Here is a 27,974-nt window from a genome sequence, read left to right on the forward strand (position 1 = left end):
CTAAGGCTGGCTCAAATATGATTAAACTACTATAAATGGTACCGGGCTGAGGAAAATAAGGAAGAATTTTAAAATTGTGTGTAGGATGGAAGATAACCAAAAAGCATCAAGAAGACTACTACATAGGAAGGAGCTGAACAGAAAGAACGTCAAAACTATGGCATGTCTTCCCTGGGAGAGACACAAGCAGTAGATGCACCTTTGGGGGCACAAGTCTCTCTTATTGCTTCATATCCGTTTTTTCTCTGACACCTTTAACTAATTTGTCTTCACGCTGTTGAAGATGCTTCTGTGTTGCTCCAGTTGTTACGTTCTGTGGACTCCTGAAAGTTAAAGTCATGCAGCAAATTCTAATTTGCTCAAAGGTATAGCAGGATGGATTTCAACAGCCTCATCTCTATTTTCTCCTATTACGCACTCTTCCATAAAGTGAAGCGCATGTGATTTGAGAGACATTGGGGTAATGAAAATGCAGACAGCAAATTTTTTTTGTGGGCTGGACTTGTTAACAGCTTGTCCAGAAAAAGGAAAACTTTGCAAATACTCCAGCTTCGTTAAAGCTTTTGTTGATTATGACTGTTCTCTATTTATTTGGAAACACTGGAGGCAACAACATCCTTCAAATATTCCTACTTTGGAAGCAGCCTTTTTATTGGCTTCCTAAAGAAATGTAAAGGATATATTTTCTAAAAAGAGCCCTAGATTAAAGGGCTGACTGTTTTTCAGTTTTGGGGACATTTCTGTACATATTCCATAAATACATACTTATATGGCATATACTGACCTGCCTTATATCTGCAGATGTATCAGGATCTCTCAGACTTGACTTCAGTTGCATGCTTTTTTTTACCATTATTTCCCTGTTAGTCAACAGGTATAAATATAATTTCTGCTCTCTGCAAGACCTATCTTCCTTCTTTGCTATTAATAAAAATGCAGCAACAATAACAGCAACAAATTAAAACAAACAACTGCTGCACAAGCTTCTGCATAGAAGTGATACAGAGATGACTGGTCACACTTGGAAATGGTTTTCTTAGTTGTCAGGTAGTAAAACAATCTACAGAAAAGCCAGTAGATTAACAGGGGTCCCTGGTATTTGGCTGCCTTCAGTGCAATTGGCACTGTGACTGGTGACCAGTCACTGTTGGGGTTCCGCAGGGATCTATCTTAGGGTCAGTGCTCTTCAATGTCGTCATACATGACTTAGATTCAGAACTTGAGGAAACACTAAGTAAGTTTGCTGATGACACAAAATTGGGAGGAGCTGTTGACACTCTCGAGGGCAGAGAGGCCCTGCAGAGGGATCTGGACAAATTGGACAAGTGGGCAATCACCAACTGCATGAAGTTCAACAAGGACAAGTGCCAGATTTTGCACCTGGGATGTGGCAACCCTGGCTGTACAAAGAGACTGGGGGATGAGATGCTGGAAAGCTGCTCTGTGGAGAAGGATCTGGGGGTTTTGGTTGACAGCAAGTTGAATATGAGTCAACAGTGTGCCCTGGCAGCCAAGAGGGCCAACCCTGTCCTGGGTGCACCAAGCACAGCATTGCCAGCCGGGCAAGGGACGTGATTGTCCCGCTCTGCTCTGCACTGGTGCGGCCTCACCTGGAGCACTGTGTGCAGCTCTGGGCGCCACTGGATAAAAACCAGATATTAAGCTACTAGAGAAAGTGCAGAAGAGGGCTACAACGTTGGTGAAGGGTTTGGAGAGGAAGTCATATGAGGAGTGGCTAAAGTCACTTGGCTTGTTCAGCCTGGAGAAGACTGAGAGGAGACCTCATGGCGGCTACAGCTTCCTCACAAGGGGAGGAGGAGGGGCAGGTGCCAAACTCTTCTCTTCAGTGACCAATGACAGAACCTGAGGGAATGGCAAGAAGATGTGTCAGGGTTGGACATTAGGAAAAGGTTCTTCCCCCAGAGGGTGGTGGAGCACTGGAACAGGCTCCCCAGGGAGGTGTCACGGCCCCAAGCCTGACAGTGTTCAAGAAGAGACTGGACAAGGCCCTCAGACACATGGTGTGAACTGTGGGGTTGTCATATGCAGGGACAGGAGTTGGACCTGATGATCCCTGTGGGTTCCTTCCAATTCAGGACATTCTATGATTCTACGATAATTCCAAATAGCATCACAACTTTTCTAGTCCTTTGAAGGATAGGCTAGTTTGATACTGTGCTCACAGAAAGAACTTACATCGCACCTCAGTGAAATGTTTTTTTTCCACTCTGCCTCTCTGTATTGTTGTATAAGCCAAAAAAGTGTGCCAGAAATTGCAGCGAAGCAGAGCGTGTTTACTTTCCTGGAAAACCCATTATAGGCTGGTTCTTTCATTGCAGTGCCCTCCAGGCCTTACCGCAAGGTATTAATATACATCCCTAGCGGCATGTAGCCTCTCTTCCCTCCTCCTTCCTCTCCCCAAACCCCAACCATTTTACGGTTACAGTAGATGGTTACTGTTTATCACTGGCTGTCATGAAATCCCAAATTGCTACAGTTCTGCAGGAATGCAAAACTGGATGTAGCACGACATTGCCTCGGCAGCTGTTAAGGCTTTTTGTTTGCTGGGTATTAACAGAAGATGAGTTCTGTTCCGCCAGCATTCATGCTGCAGTTTGGAAGCAATTCCCTATCTGGCTCACACCAATTACATATCTGTCTGGCAACATTATTCTGCAAGTTTGTGATATGCAAAGTGGAAATGCATACGCTTATCTGGGAAAGGTATTAATCATTTTCAAGGTATAAGAGTAGATCACTAAAACAAACACAAACTTTAAACCTCTGTGGTACCTGAAAATGCTGTATGGGTACGTATTAAGAAATTACCTTCATTTTGAAAAGTGATAGAGCCCTCTAGGTGGTCTTGAACCAGGCTATCAGCAAATTCAAAAGCAACATGTATTTTGCCCAAACACCTCCAAAACACAGAAGCATGTATCAAAAAGAAAAAAACACTTTGCATTGTCATTAACCTATCACACAAAAGGCATTTTTTTTAATCAAGGGAGATTTTAAATATACCTGAAAAGTAACCCTTAGTGACTCAGACTGGTCAATCCACTGAGAATACTGTGAAAGTACAGCTTAAACAACAAGGAAGCATCTGAAATTGCAGAATTTCAGTTTTATTTACTTCTGTACAAGCGCAGTTAACACAAAATACCATTACGATTTTTCTGCCATGCTTTCCTTTGTGTTCTCCACTCCTGATGCACTTCTACAAATCTCCCACAATATGGCTAGTTTCTTCTGCCCATAGTGCATAATTTCTGTCTAAAGTGGTCCTCCAGGTTGATGTTTTTTGCCAGTAATTATCATTACAACTCTGTCTGACAGAAGATTACTATTGTGATAATCTGCCACCACCAAGAAAATAACTTCCAGCCACATTTGCCTTTACTCACTCCTAACTCCAGGTCCCAGACCATTGCATGCAAACACTACCTACAGCGATTAGATGTCCGTGCTTTTATGTACAATGACCGCAAGGCTACACAGATAGAGTGTCATATTTCATTTTCTTGTTAATTTTCAGAACATGCAAGAAAGAAAGGATAACTAATTGGGGAACGTTAAGGCTTTTGAACAAAATACTCCCCAAAACATTATATATGTCTCCAGATTCAAAATATAGAAAATGAGTAATAACTCTGTATTTACTTGACCTCATTCCCAATGCTTCTTTTTCCATATTAATGAGAATTTCGCTGTTGCAAATCAGTCAGTCCTTAATACCTTTAATTTTTCAAGTTCCTTCATACAGCTCTTTAATAATTAAAAAAAAAAAAAAAAAAGTAAAAAAATGGCTTTTTAAGCTCTTTATGTCAAGCAGCTGGCTGGTCACAGCAAAAGAGTAATTTCCTTAAATGTGGTACAAAAACACCGCATGGGGATCCCTAAAAACTTTGACTTCTGAGGTTGGACAGGATGATCTCCATAGCCTCACAATGATAAGCTTATTTTACCTCACACAATCGCACCATGAAAAAAGTTAAATCTTCTTTATACATCTCAAGAACAGGAACCAAACCAATCTGCATGGGGTGTCTTAAGTTCCCGAGAACTTTAAATTCTCTACGTAAGGTTAATTATTTGGCCTTACTCTGATTTCCCCTTTATCGTGGTTCCTGACAGCTATGATGGGCCAAATGCGGCAGTGTATACCGTAACATTTTCTGAGCACTGTGTGGTTGATAAATTGCCAATATTGACTCATGTGGTGAACAGATACCAAAGTACAGATAGTTACAGGAAAAGCGAAAGCATAAATTAAGGGCTGCCTTTGTAAGTGAGCTACTCAGTTTTATAGAGAATTAATGCTATAATCAGCAAGAACCATCAATCAATAGCAAGTTAAGGGAAGTACAACATAATGCACAGAAAAACAATGCAGATACCTTCACAACCACTAAATAAAAAGACTCAGAAAGTGCCAGATTAACAGAAGCTAAGAATACTCCAGCTAGAAGAGTCACTAACACTTGCTTACCTTTATACCCTCCTCCAGTCAACACTATTGGCCATTTTTGGAGACAAGACACTGGGTCAGGTTAACTTGGGACCAAATTTGTAATTTGTATACCATGTTACCACTAAATGTACCCTTGCACTGTCCTCCAGGTTCTCTCAGTTCTGTAGCGAATGGCAAGAAAAATAAAATAGATTTTGGCAACCAGTATCTTTCCAATTCCTGCAAATGTCACCATATTGTGTGATATGCAATATAAAAGGAAGATATGGTCTTTGTCCAAAAAATAAAAGTCTGAAGAAAGGTGGTTTACACTGTCCTCTTTGGATAGAAAATACATGAGGATTTCAGACACTCCGATTTTTAACATAACATTTAATCAACTGCAAAGCTGTGTACCTTCGTGTATAAGTCTCAACAATGAGCAGGAACCCTCTAATATGCCTTTAGATACATGAAATTCACATACATCAACATTTTTCTCATATGCGGATACTCTTAGAGCCACTCAATAGTCAAGTGGCTGTAAGAATATCCACATATGCTGTTATTTACTTCTGCCTACTTCCTTTTTTAAATGTTAATTCTGGACAAGGCCATGATTTTTGCTTGATGAGTGCACTGGAACATAACTTCAGGACTGAGATTCGCAACCTAATGATGGCAGCATTAACAAATTACCAAGAGGTAGCAACTTATCAAGCGTGGGCTGCCCAAGTACAGTGTAGTAGAACATAGTTTTAAGCATCAGTGAAGGATGGTTATGCTAAGTTGCATTTTCTTACAGTAGGGCAAGTGAAGAATGTACATGCAATCAATTAACAACAGCTACTATGTCTCAGCTAATGAGGGCAACTTATTAAGCCGACATAATTCATTGTGCAGCCGAGCTCTTAATGAAATGTAGCCCACCTGAAGAGGCTTTCTCCTAAGGATTTCTCACATTGCCTCTTTCTTTTCTGTTGCAGATTAGGCAGGAAAACTACTAGAAGCCCAGTCCCACTTCCACCCTTTTTCAATAAACCAAGCTACTAAGGCTTCTCCAAAATGCAGTTCTGGGATTTCATATCTCCTCACCACACTTCTTTAACAGCTAAAAGAAAGCATAATCAGTCTCACAGATTAGTAATCACAGCTCAAAAAGGCAGTTGCAAATTCGAGCTTGCTTTAAAGGTTAGATCCCATAATGGATTTCTGCTGTGAAATCAGGATAACTAAAATCAATGTTCTGATATACTAAACAATTTCCCATAAATGTATTTTTCAAAACACAGGATATAAGCATTCTGTATTTCCTGTAGATATTTCAGCAGTTCCCTTATTTCCTTAGAAGCACATTGTCAATTTAACTTAACACTAGGAATTATAGACCATCAGCAATGCTTCATACTGCAAAGAGATAACCTATTTCTAGGACTGAGTATCTGTAAGATCTCTGGCTGTAGCATCCGTGCTTATACCAGATACTTAAGCTCGAAGTCATAGATTCACCTAATCAAGTACAATACATACGCTTTCCAAATCCTTTAGAATGTAGGTTACATCAACGATTCTCTTGATTGCTCTCAAAGTCTGGCAATCTTAAACAGATATACTTGCCTATCATGCAATTTATGTATACTTTTACAAAACTTCTGAATTTTGCCCAGTAGGCTAAGGTAGCACCGGAAACATTCAGTACAACTGAAAAATGGAAACCGCTGCATGCTTAACTCCTCCATGAGGATGCTCTTTCACTGCAGATATTTTGCTACAGATCTCAGTCCAGTCTTTGTTCTCCAGAGACGACCATAAATTCCATTTACACTAGCACAGGGTAACTCTTTGAAAAGATGAAGGACTCAAATGGGCAGGTTCACTTTGGTCAGGGATGTATGACAGCCAAGCCTGGAAGTGTTAACCTGCTGTAGAACGTACGTAATACTTTGCAGGAGCAAATTCAGTGTTTCTGTATTTTGATTGCTAAGGAAGCGGAAAAGAGTTACACTGTATTGCATCAGATGCCCTGGGTAATAAATTAATATAATGAGGAACAATTTATTTGAAATCAGTGTACCTTGCTGCAGCTACATATTGTTATACTTTTGTCAGTCTATATGATGATCAGAACTCTACTCTTTTTATCTCTGAATCCATCTAAATCTGGTGGAAGCCAGATGCACAATGAAGTTGTCCAATTAAAAGTCAGTGTGAATCTTCTTAGAGTGAGATTATGCCTCTGAGTTCCTCTTTTCCTTAATATGATATTAAAGGTTATGCAGCTCATTACTAATGATATGCTCCAAATAACAGCAAATGGACTAGAACACATAACTGTATATATATAGATATATCAATATCTATATAGATATATAGATATATAGATATATAGATATATAGATATATAGATATATAGATATATAGATATATAGATATATAGATATAAATGTAAGTAGTCAATATCCAGAAAATTCTTTGCTTGCAAAAACCGTGGTTTTCTACTCTATAAAATGTTTCAGTTCCTCTCAATACATTCAAGAGTTTTGGTAACATTTTTAGCTGTTCCTAAAAGGACTTATTGGGCATAAAAACATCCTAAGAACAACTTAAGCAGTTCACTTATCTTTCTGCAGTGACTGAAATATACCATAGCAGGATAGGAAAAATACTTACGCTCCACAAAGTAAGAGCTGGCATCAATCTTCCAGATAATCTGACCACGGTGAGAGCCATTGACGCCACGGTTCTTGTAGTCCAAAAAGTTTTCGGACAAGACCTCATCTATAAACAAAGAAAATAGTCTTATCAAGCACCTGTTATGACAATGTGCATAGCAGAGTCAGGCTAAAAATATGCCTTTGGCTTGACAGAACATACTAGAGCTGCTAGACAGCTTGGCACCACCTGTTGAGAAGTTAGAATTTTCACTCACATTTTTTAAAAGTGCAGCTCTCCTTAAAAATCACAGCTTTTCCTGAAATGTGATTTTAAAAAATATATCCCTATGAAAACATCTAGCTTAGCATGGATGAACCCTTATCTAATTAAACATCATTATCTAGATGTAAGAGAACAGTAGCAAAAAATAATCCCCCCTTTGCACCAACTCTTCCCTTAAAAAAACGCCGCAGAAAATAGTTACATGTAGGCATCTGTACCACACTCGCTCCTATCACAACAGATGTGGTTATTTCTTGCAGCATACAATGAAGGATATTTATTTTTGAGAATCCCACTCACTGGATGCCTTTCCCCTCATAGCATTTCCAGACACTTAGCAGCTGTCAGACAACCAGCTGATTTACAGAGAATTCGATGGGTAATCTATAAATACGAATAATCTCTAAAAAGTTGCTGAAAACTTGCACAGGACTGCATACATATAAATATAAGGCAGGCAGATAGCAAGCCTGAGGAAGGGCCTTCTGGTTGTCCACACAAATACATTTTCAGTCTGCTTCCAAACTTCATTTTAGGCCGCTTCAATGAGCTCTTTTCCAGACCAATCTACAAGATCTACATTGCGTAGATGTGAGCAAACATCCCAGACTCCGGGCAACAGCCTGGCTCTTTACACTCTTTTATCCAACAGCTTAAAAACCAGCCAGTGAGGCCATGTCATGGCCCCAGGGCCACACTCACCAACTTACGAGCTTAGACCAGGCTTTTAAGCAAACAAAAATGCACATGTCAGCACCATACTAGGCCAGTGGTTACAGTTTTGATCACCAATAAATGAAAACAGCACAGCAGAAATAAAATAGATATATGAAGACATTTACAGCCTGTCAGAAGGGAGCAGGGCTCATGGGCAGTGGCCTATGGGAGCCCAAAATGGCCACAAACTCAGGTGGCCAAAGCAGTGAGATAGGATAAGCCAGGCTGTTGCCTCATTACTCCAGCTTTGGGGAGACGGAATGGATTTCACATATGTGCCCTGCCAAAGCACTTCACCAAACAAAAGGCCACAGTCTCTGCCCACGAAGACCAGTCAGCAACCTCGTGGATTTTTCCTTTCTGCAGGGAGGATGGTTTTCGTTTTAAAAGAGATTTGTAGAAATCCACTTTAACCAACTCAGTCATGCTGCTGGAACAGCTCTGCGAGGGTGCTGAGATTCTGTTCTGAAGACAGCCCTAAAAGCTGAGGAAAAATGTGAACCACTGAATCCCAGATTAAAACACATTTACTGTAAATACTGTGATGCACTCACTCCTTTATCACGTAGATCAATGAGAAGACAAAGGCAGCGCCACACAACAAGGGACACCGTGCCTGAGGACAAGTTGGTGGTGTGACCAACTGCAGAGCAGAAGAGGCAGCCCAAAGGACAAAGCCAAGAAGCTCAAAGACTAACATATTGTTAAAATATATATATATGAATGTTAAACAAAGTAGACTTATAAATCAAAGGAAACTACACCTTCACTGAAAGAATAAAGCAGCAAGCAGATGCCAGTGGTGTCCCATTGGCTTTACCTAGTTGTACTCTCACAGGAAGAAGATAAGTGGGCTATCAACAATGAATTATTTGGGGCCACTGTCTTGAGGGATTTACAATAGAAATCATTTTAAAGAGGTCATTAATGATTGCAATGGGTAATTATAAATGACAATGCTATCTACAATACATTTTCCCTTTGTTGACTTGCTAATTGTCCGTAATTATTTCACTACATGTGTTCCATGCTCTGTATTGAAGTGGAAGTATTTCAGCACATTCAGACAGTACATCTCTGTGGTAATTCTTCAACAGTAAAGTCCTCTGGTATAGTTTCTGTTCTTTCTCTGTACTTTATAGCTGGTTGTGTCTTCTTTCAAATGTCAAATTAAATATAAAAAGGAGAGTAAATAAGTATACACTGTTGCTCTCAGAGCTTTGGCTTACTAACTACTACCCTCAGTAAAGGAACATCCTGGATACAGATTATCCAGAATCACCCACATCATTCTGTGGAAACAAGAACACTTCCATACATAGGAGGTGATTTAAACGTAGGAAGTGTCCCTTTTGCTCTGGCAGGGAAAACACTTTATAGTTAAAGGTGAAACATTGCACTGAGCTGGAGCCTGGGAACCCTGCCAGGCCCCTCATCCTGATGGGACACAGAAAGCATCCCTCAGCTCAGACATGCTGCTCTCTGTCTTCATTACTCATGACGTTTATTTGTCGTATTTAGTCTCTATAAGCTGCTGGAGATGCTCCAACACCTGCCATATTATTAAGATGTATGGTAAATTACTGCTCCTCAAGATGTGTTGTTTATAAAATACCCATACTTGCTTAAGGAGGCTTAGCTGAGCTAGACTGCATGACCTTTCTTAAGAAATCACAGACATTTTAGGCCAGACTTTAGTGGCACAAGAGAACCCAGAATCAGGTTTAAAATGTGGTGTTCCTATGTAGCATCGGTGGGGGCCAGCTGGCACTTCCACTGCATCAGCTGCTGTCTGCTTTCCACGGCAGTGTGAATGCTGCATGACGCAATCTTTCTAATTTGACATAGATGTCGACATATGCCCATACCCAAACCAAATCACATCTCTGTTGCAAGTTGACCCAGCAGGGTGACTGCAGAAAGCCCTTTCCTCCTTTTTTTGAAGGAAGCTTGGAAAGCCAGGTTGAGAAAAAGGACGATTCTCCATCTGCATGTCCAAGGTAGAAGACCCCTGAAGGGAAGGGATAAGCAAGCCAGCCAATGGTTACAGCTGACAGATGAGACCACAGGAAAACTGGAACAAGCTGCTCCCACCGAGTAACACCTGCACTCTGTGTCCTGCCCCAGAGGCAAGAGAAGGGGTGTGCGGGGTGGACAATCCAGAGCAAAAGGTCAGGTCACAAAGCACACGAGGGAAGGGATACACACACACGGAGCCAATCATGCACACACAGTTTACAGACAATCACTGCTGATGAAATACAGGTTCAGGCAGTGGAAAGGGTATTTTGATATGAATTTATGGAACTCTGCAATATGCAGGTCATCCCACACAGGAGCAGTGGAGCCTTTAAGTATAAAAGCACGTTTGTAAATAAAACATATTTACAAATGTCTTGATTTAGAAATCCAGTATGTAGATCCTTCTTACAGCCAGAGGTAAGCTCTGTCTGTCTCTCTTGAAAAGCTAGGTACGTCCCTCTTTCCAAAGGAATAAAACTTATTTTTAGCCCAGTAGAAATCTGTGTTCATTGGGATTTTTAAGCCAGACAAATTTTAGCTCTATAAAAATACATGCAGGTCCAAAAAGGAAATCTTTCAGTTGTCAAAGGTATGTATTTTTGGAAGGTGAAAGAAAGAAATATCCCCTGCCAAGTTAAAAATATCAGTAATTGAAACTGGTCGGGAGGTTGGGATGTATGAATATGCCTGATTGACCTGTTTTAGTTGGCAGGTGATACTATTCCAGGAATGCTATTACCTAACATTGACATTAAGTATGTACCTCATTGACAAAGAAAAATGTGCACATGAAATACACAGCTGTTTACTGCATTACGTATACGTGCATATGTGCGTATATGTATTTATCAACATTCATACCATATGTAAGTGAACAGACAATATGGTATGTTAAAGAGTATGTGCAAAGGAAAACAAATTTTCTCTCATACTTCTACTGAGAATCCCTATAACAAAAGAACTGACCTTAAAAACAAGTTGCCTCTTAATTCCCGAAGGTAAATGGTGAAATGCTTCGTTTCACCTCCACACAAAATGAAGAGCAGAGTTAATGCTGCTCCCTTTCATGTATTTCAGCCAGCAGCTAATGGCTTTTGTCATTTTTCCAATGAAGCATTGTAATGCATCTCCCTCCCTCTGTTTTTGAAATGAGATTGACCTTTAAACTAGCGCTCTGCTTAGCTGGCAATCCACTGCACAGCCTGGGTTTGGCCCCGCTTGGTCAAAAAGCAAACACTTTGCAATCACTCTGTGATCTACAGCTTCATTTCCTTGGATGGTAAACAGCTAATTAAAGAAAGCATCAAATGAAGGAGTGTTCGGGATGTGCTGCCCTCTGAACATCATCAGCTTGTCCTGGATCTGGAGATGATGGTGAAGGCATCTAAGACATTGCTCTCTGCCTCCCCTGCTCTGGGCACACAGAGATGCCGGCTGCCTTTTGCTGACAGGAACAAAAGCGGCTGCAGACCTGCAACGCTGCATTGGAACGGGAGCAGCAGCAGTCAGACCTCCCACATCTCGTGTGGTCCCTTGAGGAAACTGAGAAGGTGATGCATGACCAGGCAGCCGGGGCCTGAGCAGCAGCCAGAGCCACCACAGCACACTGGAGGCAAACCTCAGCAAGTGCTTTGGGAACCAGCAGCAGTTCTGACAGACTGCTTGTTCCCACCAAACCAGATACCTCCAAGCACAGCCTTTTACTGCTAAAAATATTCTGTGCTGTCACTTCCATGCTGAGTGATCCCAATATACTTCACAAGCGCTATGTATAGAGAGAGATAAATAACCATGGCCACCAAAGAAAGCTATCCTTCAGATGAAAGACAGTAACCAATTGACAAAAGCATGTTCTTCTTCAGAGGAATTAGGGAAAATGTTGATACAGGCCACCTCTCAAAAAGATCTTTAAAAAACGTAATGGGGACTTCAAGTGCTGTCAGAAACCTACACTAAACAGACAGGACCTTGCTATTTGAAAGCTTGCCTGAAATTCCCACAGAGAAGCAAAAAGATAGCCAATACAACTTCCTAAGAACCACTGACAGAGTTCAAATACAAATAGTTAGGTGACCCTTTTGATTAGTTTGGTTTTGCTCAGGAGGCAGAAATGAAAAACCCACTCTCCCTTCTCAAACAGTACTCTGCTGATGTATATGATCAGTCTGTCTTTCCACATTCTCCAAGAATAACAACTGCAACATTTAAGAACAACCTGGGCTACCTTCAAAGAAGCAAATAATTAACATGAGGCAGGAACACAGACAGGTGCCTGAACTTGGTACACTATTCCAGTCTCTTATCCATCACTAATTTGATTTAGCAACACATATTACAACACTTGCTTTCTATAAACTTAATGTAATTATGGTGTAAAAATAGAAGCTACATTTCATGTATTGATCCCCTCTGAATAAGAAATGCTGTACTCCTGAAATTACAGAAGGCCTTATAGTCTTTAGCTGAACAAATTTGCTTTAGACTGAAATTTAAAATCGTTTTTGGCCAATATGTATGTCTATGAACATAGTTAGCAAAATGCTTTTAAAAATAATTTTCTGTACAAAGAGGTCAATCTCTGGTTGATCTGTTTTGCAATTTGCATGGTAAGTTGCAGGAAAGGGACATTGCAAAGCACAGAGTATCAATAAAATAATTTTGCAATAGAATACAAGTGAAAGCCATTGATATGTTTCCTATTTCTGATGTCTCTTCTCTTACCACCTAATTTATCACTTGAAGAACACAAAATGATGACAACAGCCTCTTCAATTCATAAGTGCAGCTCGTAGTGAGTTGTATCAGGTCATGCCAGTATTTCCTTTTGCAACCCTTTAGCATTGCAAAACCTAGACCTTGGAAACCATGGTTCCAAAGAGCTGTACAATACAAGTGGCCATTGCTCTGTAGGAGAGGAGCTATTAATGAGAAACACACGCAGAAGATGCAGATACCAATTTCTTATTTACACAGATACCATAGTAAAAAAAAATATCACAAATAACAGCCATCACTATAGGAGTCGATAAGAACACTTCCACTGACGTCAGCAGCTACACATACAGCTTTAACACCGATTGAAACTTCACTGTTAATTCATTTGCCAATTTCTGCCACAGACAATGAATATACTGCAATTTGCAGTTAGCACCCCTCCTTCTACGACTTCTTAGGACGAAGAGTTCTGGAAAACAAGGGACTAATCCTTTGTTGGTTCTGAAAGCTCAATCCTTGATCTAACAGCTATTCATGTGTTTTGTTTCAAGTACATGGTTCCATTTGAATCCCACAAAAATTAACCCCCTATCCAGTTAAAGTAAATTGAGAGGGAGAAAATGTGAACAAGTGGAAAAATGCAGTGAGAGGAAGACATGACAAAAGAAAGACCAAATGAAAATAGGGAGATGAAAGAACATAAATGGTAATAAAACAGGGATAAAGTTGGGAAAGTTATAACAATTCTTGGTCGCTGAGGGCAGAAGATGCTGTCCTAAGTAAAACTGCTCCAGGCACATGGAAAGGTAGGCATGGTAGGTTTAAAACCTGAGCCACCTAATCTGAAGCAGAAAGAATTGCACATAAAACCCAAAGGACACCTGCCACGCACTCTCAAAACCAAGGAGTTACAACTTCCAGCAAAACACTTAACGTTGGAATATCTAGCTTACTTTCAGAGCCATGTACGTTTACCACTTCAGCAGCTTCCAAATTACTGCTGGGAGGTATCATTCTGATCTTTCATTACACCAATATCAATAAAAAAGCAAACAAGACTGTCAATTACAGAGACCCTATTAAATCTTGGGGCTGATATGCCTATGGCTTTTCAGAAGGTTCTGGAGATGAACCACAGATCCAGTGCATCCTCACTGTCCTGCCCTCTTCACACTTGAGCTAATCACACTGTGAGTCTGAGCTCTGTCACTTGAGGGACTTCCCTCTCCTTCCCTGCAAGCCTGGAGCTACCAGCTAAATGGAGAGCTGACAGCAATGATCCCTATTCTTCTATGGTATCCTTGATGTGTTTGGGATCTGTGCTCCAGGCACAACCCATCAGTCATCTATTTCTCTCCAGTAACTGCTGCTGAAAAGGCAGACAGAATGAGGAAAGCGAAGCACTGAGCTGCAGCTCGGCAGTAACAGCTTATGGGGGGTAAAACACCCACAGCAGATATTAGGTTGCAGTGGGATGGGCATCTATCTAGTAACACCAGTTGTCACTTGGTTCTGCATACACTTAGAAGTGTGATAGTATCCACACAGCTCTCATTGCTGCTTCAGCTATGCCTGTCCCAGCATATTCCTGACTCCTGTCTTAGAGCTCCTGCACATCCATATTCTCACCACTGCAGCAGCTGGACCACATCTGGGCTTTAGCACAGCAATGAATGTAATTCAGCTCTGCATTGCACAAACCTCTCCACAATTAATCACAGCCAGCTTGCACACAGAACTGAAGACGGCAAAGACAAATCCAAACAAAGATGGTCAGTACGTACTAAAAAGCTGAAGATACACAATGTGTGGTAAGGTACAACAAGGAAGAGTTTTGTCTGCTTGTTTTTTAAAACAATGACAGTTTTGAAGTTGTCACAGTCAGTGGAAGCCTCCCCACTGGTTACAGAGCAGTTTGGAAAATGAGGATTAGGAGAAAACAGTGCACCCATGAGATTTGCTGGAAGATATTAAAATAAGAGATGCTGCAAGCCCAAGGCAGTATAAAGACATGATATAAAGGGACACGGGAAGATCTGAAATGTGAACAAGGATGACACTTGTCCAGGTTAACAACATTCATTAAATAAGGGGGAAATAATTTCCAGTATTTGAAAAATGGGCTTATAGCAATGTTGAAAGACATAACAGCAGACTGTAAATTAGACAGACAATTGTCATCTGATACAGCAGAAAGAAAACAAACAAACAAACCAAAACCAACAAAAATCACACCAAAACCAAAGCCCAAACATGACTCATATGAGTGCACTGAAGCATCACTGTGCAAAGAATCTCTTAAAAACCTGTAGTGGTTTTATCTGAAAAATCGTATTCAATTACAAGCCTATTAAAAAGTGGAAGATCTTCAGTGAAGAAAAAATGTAGGGCTGGAGAGATAAATGGATGAGAAAGATTACAAAAGCTAAACACATACACAGTCATTACAGTAGTTGCGAAGGGTAGCACAGGAACATTCAAATGTTATGAACAGCATGTTTAAGTGTTGAAAACACTAAGGAGTGGGAATGCTTTAGTTTGGTTTAGAAAACTAAGAGAAAAAAAACAGATACTGAACCTTCAAATTCCACATGGGCTAGCCTGACAACCTCTACAGAACAAAACTTTCTGCTTTAAGCCTTATCCTGCCAAGAACTTTATGCTTGTGCTGTCCACTGTTTGTGCCGTAATTGATTCTACCCAGTCAATGGTCTGAACATGCTGCACGGATTATGCAGCTTTTGCAGGATTGAGGCCAAAACCTGGCTTTTGGTGCACCAATATCCCCCACTGACTGATTTCTTCAGAAATGCTTTAGTGGGTGATCATTACTGGCTTCATTATCAATCTGCACTATATGGTGATATTGTCTCCCCGCCTTGCACAGCACAGAGGCAGTTTTATCCGCAGACATAAGGACCCTGGAAATCACTGGGAAGGCAGGAGGCTGCTGTACTCCCTGTCTGCATTATTTCCCTCTCCTGATATTCAGGATGACAGTTCAAGTGGAAAACTCTTCTCCACCCATTTACCTAGAAAGCGGTTCATAATATCACAGCTTTTATTTTATGGAGAAATACCAAACGAAAACAGGAATATTTTGGTACACAGTTAAGCACCTCCACCACATATTAAATATTTAAGGACAAGAACTGGCAGTCTGTGAACTGCTTTACCTTGACAAAAAGACCATCAAGCACACCACTGCACTAACCCCTCTACAGAAGCTTTTTACTGCATTGCCACTAACATTAACAACACATAAATGACAGGTGAACCTTGTGAAGCACTGAAAGGGAGAATCGATCAGAAGCCATACACATTGGGAATATTCAGAGACTCTCACATTTTAAGTGCTGACTGTATCTACTTGTAAAGGAATGAAACAGAGGCAAAAGCTAACTGTGTTTCATGCCACACTTGGTGGGTCTGGAAACAGCATATCCTGGATTCATCTGGCTGAAGTGGGCCACCAGATACAGAACTGGGAAAGGCAGAGAGAGACTCGGCCTGATAAAGAGAAGTCACTCTCACTGGATCCAAGAGCAGCCAGGTGAAGGCAAGCCAGGTTGGAACAAAGAAACGATATCATTGCACTAACAGATCTGCCAAGGCATACAATACCTAATACCACCTCTGTTCAGCTTTTGTGTAGGCTTTCTATTGTTTGGGGGTTTTGTTGTTTGGGTTGTTTTTTGTTGGTGGGGGTTTTGTCTGTTTGTTTTGCGGGTTTTTGTTGTTTAATTGTTTATTTGTTTTTTTAACAACAGGTTTGCTCCAGTGACACCTTTTGTTCCTGAAATAGTGCTTAGCGAAAGCTGTCTGGTCACTGGCCACCTTTGTTAATGTTTTACACAGAGAGCAGAATCGGATGTGTTGAACAAAACTTAACTTGCTGAGTTGATCACGGCCAGTCATGGCTGCCATGCCCAGCCTGGCAAGAGACCCAACTACAAGATGACCTGCTGAGGAGAAGCCCCAAGACCACAGCAAGGTTCTCTTCCAAAGGCCATGAAAGGACAGGGAAGATGGGTAACCCCAGGACACAAACATCAACAAAATTCACTCTAAGCAGGCATACTATGAAGAGAGAGCCTGAATCGGGGATTAGAGCTGTAACATAGGGACCCACAACTCCAAGCCTTAGATGCACATTACTGTTCCTATTATAACATTTCCCATTGCTGCTGGCAACCTGTGACACCTTCTCCTTGTATGTGTTGGATGTTTGGTAAAACAGATGTACAGACAAGTTCTGATCCAAGTCTAACATCAGGAAAAATGTAGATCTTTTCACTTGCCTCAGTGAGCAATGCAGCAACACCAGGCCCTCTAAGCTTAAAATCAACCTGGAAAGTGTTTAAACAACTGTTTAAATGCCTACTAACCAACAGCTTTAAAAATTAGATTTGCAAGAGTACAGTGAATTGCCTTTTTGGTAGAGAAATGACATGAAAGACTGAAACAGAGGGGGAAAATATGCTAGTTTAAAGCTAAACTTCACTCGCTAATTAGGTCAAGAAACTCCTACTTGTATGAATTTGCAAGGAACTACTCTGTCAAAACTACTCTGTCCAAATATGGACAGGAAAATGGACCCTACAAGATTTGTGTATGAAAGAAACTTCTAATAAATAGCCTTTAATAATGTTTTGCTTTCCCATACAGAAATGCCAAAAGAAAAAAGCACATGGATAACAAGAGTATAATGTTAAACCTGATAAATTCCCAACATCCCACAGACACTGGAGCAAATGATTCTTCCAGTAGTCTGGTTTAAACATTTCCCATTAGCTGCTCTACATCAGATATGGAGATGATGACAGAAGTGAAATCTAGTAGCAGCTAAAATGCTACTGCAGTAATTATTAGATAGCTCTTTATCTACAGGCAGTTGCCAGCAGTCCATATTCATTTATCTAAGAGGCTTCATACTGTAGCAAATAGTACTAACAAATCAGGTAAGAGAGAAAGAGAAAACTTTGAGATAAATAACTGCAAATACTCCATCTGTCTCACAGTAGCCACTAAATGGGAGTTCTTTTTAAAAAATACACAAACACGCTATCTTCATTATTCATAAATTTGTTTTGGTTTCACTTTTTTTCCCAATGTGCATTTTTTTTTTTTAAACACATATCTTTTCTGCAAGGAAAACTCAAATTCCAGAGATTTTAAAATAGCAACAGAGCTAGCTGTGTTATGTTCAAATTTCTCAGATAAATCTTTTGAGTGTTCACATGTATTTTTTGATCGTGGATATATTTCTGAAAGACTGCTGATGTTCACAATACTATAGTTATCTCGAGGGAAGGCAAATGCACATCTCAGGTGAATTGTTACAGAACTTAGATGTTCCCCTGCATAGCTCAGGGCTGATATATAGTGTATACAAGGGGAAGTTAGAACATCTCTAGAGTTTCAGCCTGGCAGGAATGAAATGTGATTCTTACTCCTGAAGGCAAAATAAGTCTCAAACATCTAGGAAGGTTTGTTCTTCCAATTCCTACTCTTTTTGTCATCTTACCATGGCTAATCTTAAAACACATTGAAGTAATAACATCTATTTTTCAACAGAGCCAACATTTACTACCCTCCCTTCAACTAAGGAATTTTTCTATGGCCCTTCATCATAATCACGTAGGTGTGTATGGATGTTTTCATGCAGCTACAGGATGGATATTCTCAATACTATTTTTTGCCATGAGACAAACAAGAATCATTTTTTTACACTGTTTTACAATAGACTGACTGGCTGCCTTGACCATTTTGTGAGACCATGAGCAAAAATTAACTCTAATGACCAATTCTAAATCCAGCTTTTAACTGCATCTACAAAGACTGTTTCCCAGTTGGTCACCCCTAGGAATGTGCACGGGAATTGACAAGGAGAAAAACTGAAGAGAAGAAAAACTGATACTTTTTGATAAAAGGAGCTGTAGCTCTCTCACATGAGGAGCAACCAGTCAGAATTTCCCTATAGGAAGGACTCCCTCAACTTCTTTCAGGCTACTTTAACCTTTGAATAGCATCCCAAATTGCCCTAGAGCATGAAAACATATAAGCTACTTGATTTTTACTCTTTTACTTTTGCAAGCCTTTTACATCATCTGTAGTCTGTTCCCCAGACTTGAACCATCTTTTTTTCTGAAGTCTGCAAATTATTTGGCATCATTGAAATTTTAGTGATAGAAAGGGTGGTGAGAGCAGCCTAAGTTTTACACATTTCAAAACCAACACTCATGCAAAACAATTTGAAGAAATTTCCTAGACGACTACAATTGCAACAGCTAAACTCCTCTAAGGTGAGAAGTACCTTCTGTTCTGCTTTTGTATAGCCCCCTCCTGGGATGCCCAGGAACTCCCACATGACAAATAAGAAACAATAACTCTAATGTTCCCACACAGAGAAAATCCACACCACACTGCCTGATACCCCAAGAACACAAATAATTTCTCATTGTTCTCATGACTCGCTGCAATATTGAAGTGTTACCACATTCAAACCTTTCAGCTGAAATTCCACCAGCCCAAAGAATCACAAAAAGGATTAGGTTGTGTCCATGAGCTGGTTTTCATACAACCACAAGAGTGACCAGCAGCAATGCAATAGTTAACAGTGTTAACCATGCAAGTGGCAATAATAGGCTTCAACACTAATCCCCTATTGAGCAGACTGGGAAAAGCTCATAGTTTCTTTGGTTCTCTTGTTCCATCCTGGCTGCTAATTCAAAACACAGTCATATATCAGTTTACGTCGTGAAGGTCATACCCACAAGGCCAGGTACATTTCCTTTCTAAAAGGAATGCAGGCTTGGAAAAATTGTGCAAATGCACACACAAATCATTAGGATCCATTAGCATGTCTGGATCTCCCACCCCTACAAATTTGACACACACATTGAAATACAGGATGTATCAATGTTTTATTTCAGGTGAGCAGCAAGCTTTGGAATGACCCTTCCAGCTGTTCCCACTTTGTCACCACCAGACCATGTGGTGATCTTTGGGCACACAAACTCGGTCCTGTCCTGGTGAAGCTAAACTGAAAGATGCACTACAGCAACTCAAGGGCATCCAGTCTGCCAGACTGAGACTGCTCTAAAGCCAAGCCTCCAAAATTTATTCAGCAGCTGTTTGGTTTTACAGACCTGCTCCTACCAGTTCCCTCTACGATGTTAATGTAGATGTAGCCATAGTGCCAGTCACCTTCCAACACTCCAAGTGTTTTCTGTGTCAAACACATAATAAAAGTCAAGTGTTCTTCACAGTCTCCCATGTTCCTTCTTTAAGTGAATCAAAACGCCAAATCTCACCTTACATTAAGTTTTGGGAAGGGAGGAAGGGGAAGAGCGTAAAGGAAAAGAAAAAATGAACAACGGGTGCTGCTGTCTGCTATTTCCTCAGTTATTTAGGTTGATAATCTGAGAGGCTGGAGGCAAAGAACCTTCAAAGACAACAAGGGTCAACTGTTGGTTGCTTGAGGGCTGGACACACTATCCATTTTTCATTTGGCAGTGGTATTACTTGGAACAAGCCATTGACTATTGACATTAACACCAGGTGTTCAGCCAGCAAGGGCAAAGATTCACTTCACAATTGGCACTTCTAATTTACTGGGGTGTCTGTAGCAACATCCTGTTTGATACAATAAATTACGCATGAGTAACAAGGTGGATTTTTCTCTCCCGGTTAATCTCTCATGTATTAAGGTTACCTATAAAAAAAAAAAAAGGAGGATGTGTCTTCAGAGCCCTTGATACAGCGTCTGAGCTATGGAACCTGGCTGAACTAGTTCAATGTGAAACAGCTCTGTGGACTTTTTGTTGATTCCAGACCACCAGAGGTACTCTTCGCCTCTTTACTCAAGCAATACAGTCCTTCTTGAGTTGCCTGTGTTACTACGGAACAGGCTTAGAGTATTTCTTAGTGCCTAGTGCCGCTGTGCCTTCTCATCTGTTCCAGTAAAACACTCAACTGCAAAACTAGCTGTAAACACAAGTAACTCTGTTAAGGCAAACAAACCAGACTGCTTTCAGAGCATCTGTTTTAAATCCAGTCTCTGTTTTCTTCCAAAAAGATTTTAAATCTCAGAAGCCTAATTTTATTTTCAAAGCAGGGTATTTTATACGGTTACTCATGGAAACAAGTACTGCAATCTGGCTTACGGTAACCCCGCTCCTTTCCCTCCAGGTCCTGAAGAGCCACCCTAGTGATCCCCTTATTGCACTCTCTCCAATACACTGAACTTATCTTCCAGTGCTTAACACCATGCCACCAGGGTTCCCCTACACGTTCAGATCACCCATCCAGCCCCTTCTTGCATCACCATCTGTGTTCCAAACATCCTCAGAATATGACCCTTCTGGTTGTACCCACTAAAGCAACACTGTAGCTCCCTACAATGCCCCCTATGATTGCCCCAAAAGCCCATCTCACAACATTGTATGCTTTACCTGGTTTTGCTCAGCTTTCTATTTGGGCAAGACAAAACATTGCCATAGGAACTAAAATATCTGCTTAGTGCTAGGTACGCTTATCCAAAGAGGTATAGGCATAATTTTAGAATCATAGCATCATTGAATCATTTTGGTTGGAAAAGACCCTTTAAGATCATAGAGTCCAACCATAACCTAACTCTGGCACCAAACCATGTCCCTGAGAACCTAATCTAAACACCTTTTAAATACTTCCAGGGATGGTGACTCCACCACTTTCCTGGGCAGCCTGTTCCAATGCCTGACAACCCTTTCCATGAAGAATTTTTTCCTAATATCCAATCTGAACCTTCCCTGGCATAACTTGAGGCCATTTTCTCTCATTCTATCACTTGCTGCTTGGGAGAAGAGACCAACACCCTCCATGCTACAACCTCCTTTCAGGTAGTTGTAGGCAGCAATAAGGTCTCCCCTCAGCCTCCTCCTCTCCAGGCTAAACAGCCCCAGTTCCCTCAGCTGCTCCTCATCAGACTGGTGCTCCAGGCCCCTCACCAGCTTCATCACCCTCCTCTGCACTCTCTCTAGTACCTCAGTGTCCTTCTTATGATGAGGGTCCCAAAACTGAACACAGCATTCAAGGTCTGGCCTCACCAGCACTGAGTACAGTGGCACAATCACTTCTCTAGTCCTGCTGGCCACACTATTCCTGATACAAGCCAGGATGCTCTTGGCCTTTTTGGCCACCTGGGCACACTGCTGGCTCATTTTCAGGCAGCTGTCAATCAACACCCCCAGATCCCTCTCTGCCAGGCAACTTTCCAGCCACTCTTCCCAGAGCCTGTAGCGCTGCCTGGGGTTGTTGTGACCCAAGTGCAGGACCCGGCACTTGGTCTTGTTGAACTGCATACAACTGGCCTCAGCCCAATGACCCAGCTGGTCCAGATCCCTCACTCCTTCATTTCCGTTCATGGGGGCACCAATTTGAGTCTATCTTCTTTACCAAGCCACTGGTTTTCAGGAAACATTTAGAATTTCATATTTTTAAGATATGTAATCCACAGAGGAATGTGGCTGAAACTGATCTACCATGTCCAAAACTTACTAGAAGGCAAAGATTAACAGTGACTTCAGTCTAGGCAGCAGGACTGACTATTTCCATAGAAACCAAACCTGGTTAAAAAAATGCTAATTTTATACAGAATTGAAACAATCAGGTAAAAGTCCATTGAAACCATTTCTTATTAGTCATATGTAGGGCTTGATTTAGTATATGGAGATGCCAAAAATACATTAATGTACGTGGCTTAAAATAGCTTTCAATACATTAAAAGAAAAAAAAAAAAGAAAAACCTTTTGGGACAATGCCAGAATGCCTCAGTCTATAATTATTGTTCATATCAAAATATCCTTTGGCTATGTATGAGAAGTCATTCTGTTTCATGGGGTTTTTAAATGATTCACATTCTTGACTAGTAAAACCTCTCATCTGTCACAGATTACTCAAGGACTCACAGGAGGAAACCCTGGAAATATTATGCTTTTTTCATACAGCAGGTATTTTCCCAAAATCCAAATGGCTTTAAAATGAAAATATCTTGAAATTTCAATAAACTTTCAACAGAAAGCATTCTCATATCTGTACTAAAGAAAAAGTGAGGGCCAGGACTATAACCAGAAACTCAGGAGCAGAAGAAAATTTGAAGACTACACTCACTGGAGCTGTATTAGTTCATTAGTACCATTAGCTCTTATTACCCCAATGCTTACAACTAAAAAAAAAGCAGCAAGAAACCCAAAGGAGAAGGGGTAAGGGGGACTTACCTATGAGATACATGCCAATCCAGTCCCCTGCATCCACTTCCTCCTTTATATCCCAGTATATCACCAGGTCCTGTGAATGCCCGATGGAGTAGTAGGAGCTGCTGACCATCAGGGTGGACCGGCTGTCTGAAGTGACAAGGTCCGTGTCACTGGTAGACCTAGGAATGGTGACCGTCTCATGGGAGTTGTTCCTGATGTCCATGTTATGGAACTGGTCCGGATTATAGCTGTATCTGAGAGGCTCTTTGCACCGGCGCCGATTTTGTGAGTTCCTAGATGGAGACGCCATGGCTGCCAGGCCCAAGAACCTGTTTTGGTACAGATTCTGTGAAGAAAAATAAAAGAATGGTATTTACAGTACGATTCATATTTTAGTGATGTTAAAGCTCAGGAATAGTAGCACATCAGAATGAGAAAGTAATAGAGCAGATCTTTTTCCATTTGGCATTACAAGAAAAAAAAAAAAGGAGGCATGAAAAGGTGTAGCAGGAAACATAGTGCTAACTCAAGTCCTACTCTGTAATTCTTACCGTGAAAACAAGTGTAAAGCAAGCGTATGCCACCAAGCTCAGCCGCAACTAGCAGTGTGTGAGGAAATTAATAATAGCTGGCTTCTTCCACGTTAATGCATGCATCCAGACACAAACATAACAACTATCAGACTGCTAGAGAGCCATTCATTTTCAACACCAGGAGACAGTCTTCCCACTTCTGACACTGAGAGATAAGTCCTCTCCCTCATTATATTTGCAGAGGACTCTTCCTTAAAGTGCAGTCGCCTCAGAGACCGTATCCTATCTGGAGATACTGATCAGCAACAAGGAAGAGTTGTTCTTCCTCACTAGAGATCTGAAGACCAAGAGCCATGAAAATGGTTATCCCTTTTACACTGTTACCTAAATAGAGATGTCTTCACTGAAATGTAAATACAAACTAAGTGTTGCAGTGTCTCCAGTACCCCTGGTAACTTCCAATGCTGTTACTCTGCTCCATTTTTTGCAGTAGAGGGTGAGATCCCATGCACACCCAGTCTGGCAGGAACTTGGGAATGCACCTGACAATTAATGGGAATTGCAGAGGTTACTGCAGAGTAGTCATCATCTTAGCAGTTGAAAAAATATTTAAATTCCAACCTACCCCCTGCCTCGAGGCAAACTGAGTACTTGTACAAAATGTGTCATGGTGCATGAATTAAGAGCTCTTGTGAGTTGGCAGAGAATGCTTAAGTTATGACTGGGGTTAATTTTGATGTGAAGACATGCCCTGATACTGGTCAAAATACTGGTTATTCTTTAATCCTGTGCTCTTTACTTTTTTTCCATTTTTCTTTTTTTCCCAGCTTTCCCTCTTCTCTCCCTGCAGCTCTGCTATTCCAGTCACTCAGCTCTTCAGTATTCATTAGCCTTCCATTATCCATCTGTTGCCAACCGTGCTGTCAAGTCTGCTAGATAGAAAACCAGACAGCATTCCAGTATGCTATAAAATGCTTTTCACACGATCAGAAGTCAAATCATCCTCTTGAACTCAAACAAATTAAGCGGAAGGAAAATCACAGCTCCTTTGTCCAGCCAAGCAGTTATTTAACCTTGGCTTTGTTAAGGCTATGGTAGCACAGGAGAACAATAAGTACTGAAAAAAAAAAAAAAAATTGTTTATTAATACCAATTTCCATAGAATAATTAAGATACCTATTGTGTCTTCACATTCCATTGCACAAAAGCTGTACAGAGCAAAAAATTCAGCTGGCATATTTGTGTATCCCTAGAATATACTGTCCCTTTGCAGATACTGCCTTACAACACTTACAATCCAATGACCCAAATCCTCATTTACTGCATTAAACAGGGTTTATAGCAAAAATAGCTCCAGCAAGGATGCCACACCTTATAGCAAGTGCTGGCCAGACTGAAGCAAATAATGCAAAAGGCTACACCAGAGGAACAGGAATAGGAGGAGGAAGGAAGCACGTGGGGGAACGAAGCACACGGTGTTGCAATTGCTACGCATCTTATGTCTTTGCTGCTTCTTTTCTGACAGTTACATTCGTTCACTGTTTGAAGGAGAGTTCACTTCATAATATAAAGACAGATATTCCCTGTAAACAGAAAACGCACCGTTTTTCGTCAAAAAACAGGGTCTAACATGCTGTCAACATTTTCTAATCTGGGAAGCACTCACAGACATGCGCAACTACCGCACTCCAGTCAGTAATTTCAAAAAAATTGATGGGAGTTTCTGTCACTTAGCAAAGAAGGCAGCTGCTGTCACAACAGTACCTGAGACAACTACTATCAGTTTTATAATGGTGAGATGGCAACATGAAGAAATTCAAGACTACTCTTCTGGGTTAGTCTGTATTATTAACATGGGCTCCTTAGCTCATACTGTGCTATCCAAAAGCTACTCCAGGCAGGCATTTTATTTCTGGTGACAAATTACTCCAGGGAGTAGTGGTTCTGCAGATACTTTCATTTTTGAATGTTAATGGTTGTAGAGTATTAATTAACTGCATACTTTCAAATTAAATTAGACTTAAACATTTAATTTTTTCAGCTTCAGAATGACTTTAAGCAGTTTTAGTGAAAATGGTAAATCCATCACTATGTTCTAATTCTGTAAGTTCCCATTTTCCTGTATATTGATGCCAGTGGAACAAATGGCATAATCTGAAAGTAATGCAGAAGAGGCCATGGTCTCCAGAAATCTGAGTCTCCCATACCTCCAGCACAGATTCTACACATTAATGTGCAAAAAAAAAAAAAAAACCCCAAACTGAAAAAATACCAAACAAATGGGACAACAGTTACACATAATTATCTGGATTAAATAATGGCATCAAAATACAAACACAGCTGTATGAATAAATAGAAAAGAGGTCAGTAAAAGTAGCTACTCCACATTTTATTACCAGCTTTGCATGTTTTCCATGCAGCTGTCTAAAGCATGCACGCAGCCCCCAAGGCCTGCTGATAGAGCCCCAGTCATAGTGAGACAGCTTAAAAAAATTGCAAATACTTCCTCTCTATGCCTTGTAGAAGCAATCTGATCCATCATAGATACCCTATGTATATAAAAATCTTTTTTAGAGGCTTAAGATTCATATTTATTCTCTCTATGCCTTTGCAGAGGTGTGTATACTATACACATTAAGCTACAATCTCATTTCTAATATACAGTGTAAATTATAAAACGTCAACAACGAACACCCAACAGAACAACAGTTCAAGCCTGGTTGTCAACAGAAACAAATCCCTCTTCATTCCTGGCTCACTCCATAGCTGCTTCTACAGTCAATCTTTCCCTCTGTGCCAAATAACCCCTCCATCTTCTCCTGAAGAGCTGTAGGGCTTAATGTTAGGGATTTTTTTCTAAATTATATTTTATTATTATATTTTGAATCATGCCAAAAAGATATATGATGCTTTAGCAATACAGAGATAGATCCCAGCTAAGCATTTGCAAGGATCCAGCTCAGTTGTCTGTTCTGACAACTAAGAGCTATCTGTTAGATATTCGGACTGACACCAGTTATCTCCTATTGCTGCTTTGGCAGAGAAGATGTATTTGTGCAGCACAGGATGGTGGTACAATGGTCTATTACTGTCCATACCAAACATACTATACAATCGAAATACAACCCATCACTGGAGCATTGGCAGATGAGGAAATTAAAGGGAACAAGGTGACAATGTTAGCCAGCATGACAATGGGCTCAAAGTAAGGCACATGTAGTCACTCAGATGTCTGCAAGCATCATCACAACCAGAATTTCAAGAGCAAGTACCGAGAAAGACAGTGAAGCAGCTTTGTATGGTGGGAAGCTTGGGACACAGTATATTTATCCATTTGAAAATAAGCCAGTAGACAAATCTGATATCATAGGCAAATGAGATATGGAGTCAGTCTCTTTGTTGCTCCACCAGAAATTAAGGTTCTCCTGATAAGCTTTTAGCCTTCATTTGCAAGGCTTATATGTTTCGTAATGACAAGGAGTCTAGACAGATTTAAAAAAAACAAATAAATAAAAACAACATCTAGGGTACCCTGGTCAAAGTGAGAATTTATGACAGCAAAAGCCTTCTGACCGGCTTTCAAGAAGGTAATATAATATGTATCAACAAGGATATTGTACTACCAGAAATATAAGGTAGTAATGGCCTATATGAAATGTTTAATTGACTGGACGAGAGACAAAATGAAAAGATTTTTAAAACCTACTCACAACCAGGTTGTGAACACCCAGAGCAAAATCCTGAGGCCAGGCCAGAAAGACAAGCAGGAAAGCAGCAATGCCTACAGCCATCACAAGGTGATATGATGAGACCCTGCAAACCAGAGCTCCTGAGCCAGACCTTTAACATAAAGGTGAGCCCACCAAAAGGTCTTTCAATATGTTAAACCATTTTATTAAAGCATAAATTAGGATCAGGGAAGATCAGGAAATTCAGCCCTACTGGGTGGAAGACTAAAAAAACCTGGGTAAAAGCAAAAAGATATGAGAATGAATCTCACTGCTGCTCCTTGCAGAGTAGGACTTGCCCCTCCAGGCTTGCCCTCAGTGCAGCAATGTGAAGTCCTTCCTCACAGCAAACTCTCCTGCTTTTCCTAGCCCTGGAGACTTGTTGCAGGATCCGCTCCAGGTTCTTCCCAGCAACCTCCTCATCTCCCTTCTACCTGCAGGCCCCCTGCTCTCTATCTTTTCCATGTCTGCTCCCACAACCTGTAGCCCGCAGGGTTCCTCAGCTGCCAGCACCCAGCAGCTTTCAGGGAGGGTACACTCTCCCTCTGTCAAACTCAGAACCAGGAAAAGGCAAATAGAGTACATAGATTCCCTCCTTTTTGCCTAGGGACAGTCCTCTTAACACAGCACG

At 40.8% G+C, this 27,974-nt stretch overlaps 1 protein-coding gene across 1 annotated transcript in view; it reads right to left on the bottom strand.

The window, feature by feature from the left end:
• HECW1 (HECT, C2 and WW domain containing E3 ubiquitin protein ligase 1) overlaps nt 1–27,974 on the bottom strand; it is a gene marked incomplete at its 5' end in the record, with an annotated part of 197,544 nt that overhangs the window by 161,486 nt on the left and 8,084 nt on the right. Inside the window, 2 exons of the mRNA XM_082044587.1 lie at nt 7,124–7,231; nt 23,104–23,428. Of these exons, the coding sequence (XP_081900713.1) occupies nt 7,124–7,231; nt 23,104–23,428 (433 nt within the window). The remainder of the gene's footprint in view (nt 1–7,123; nt 7,232–23,103; nt 23,429–27,974) is intronic.

This window comes from Streptopelia decaocto, assembly GCF_964273445.1.
Source record: "Streptopelia decaocto genome assembly, chromosome: 2".
Lineage (NCBI taxonomy): Eukaryota > Metazoa > Chordata > Aves > Columbiformes > Columbidae > Streptopelia > Streptopelia decaocto.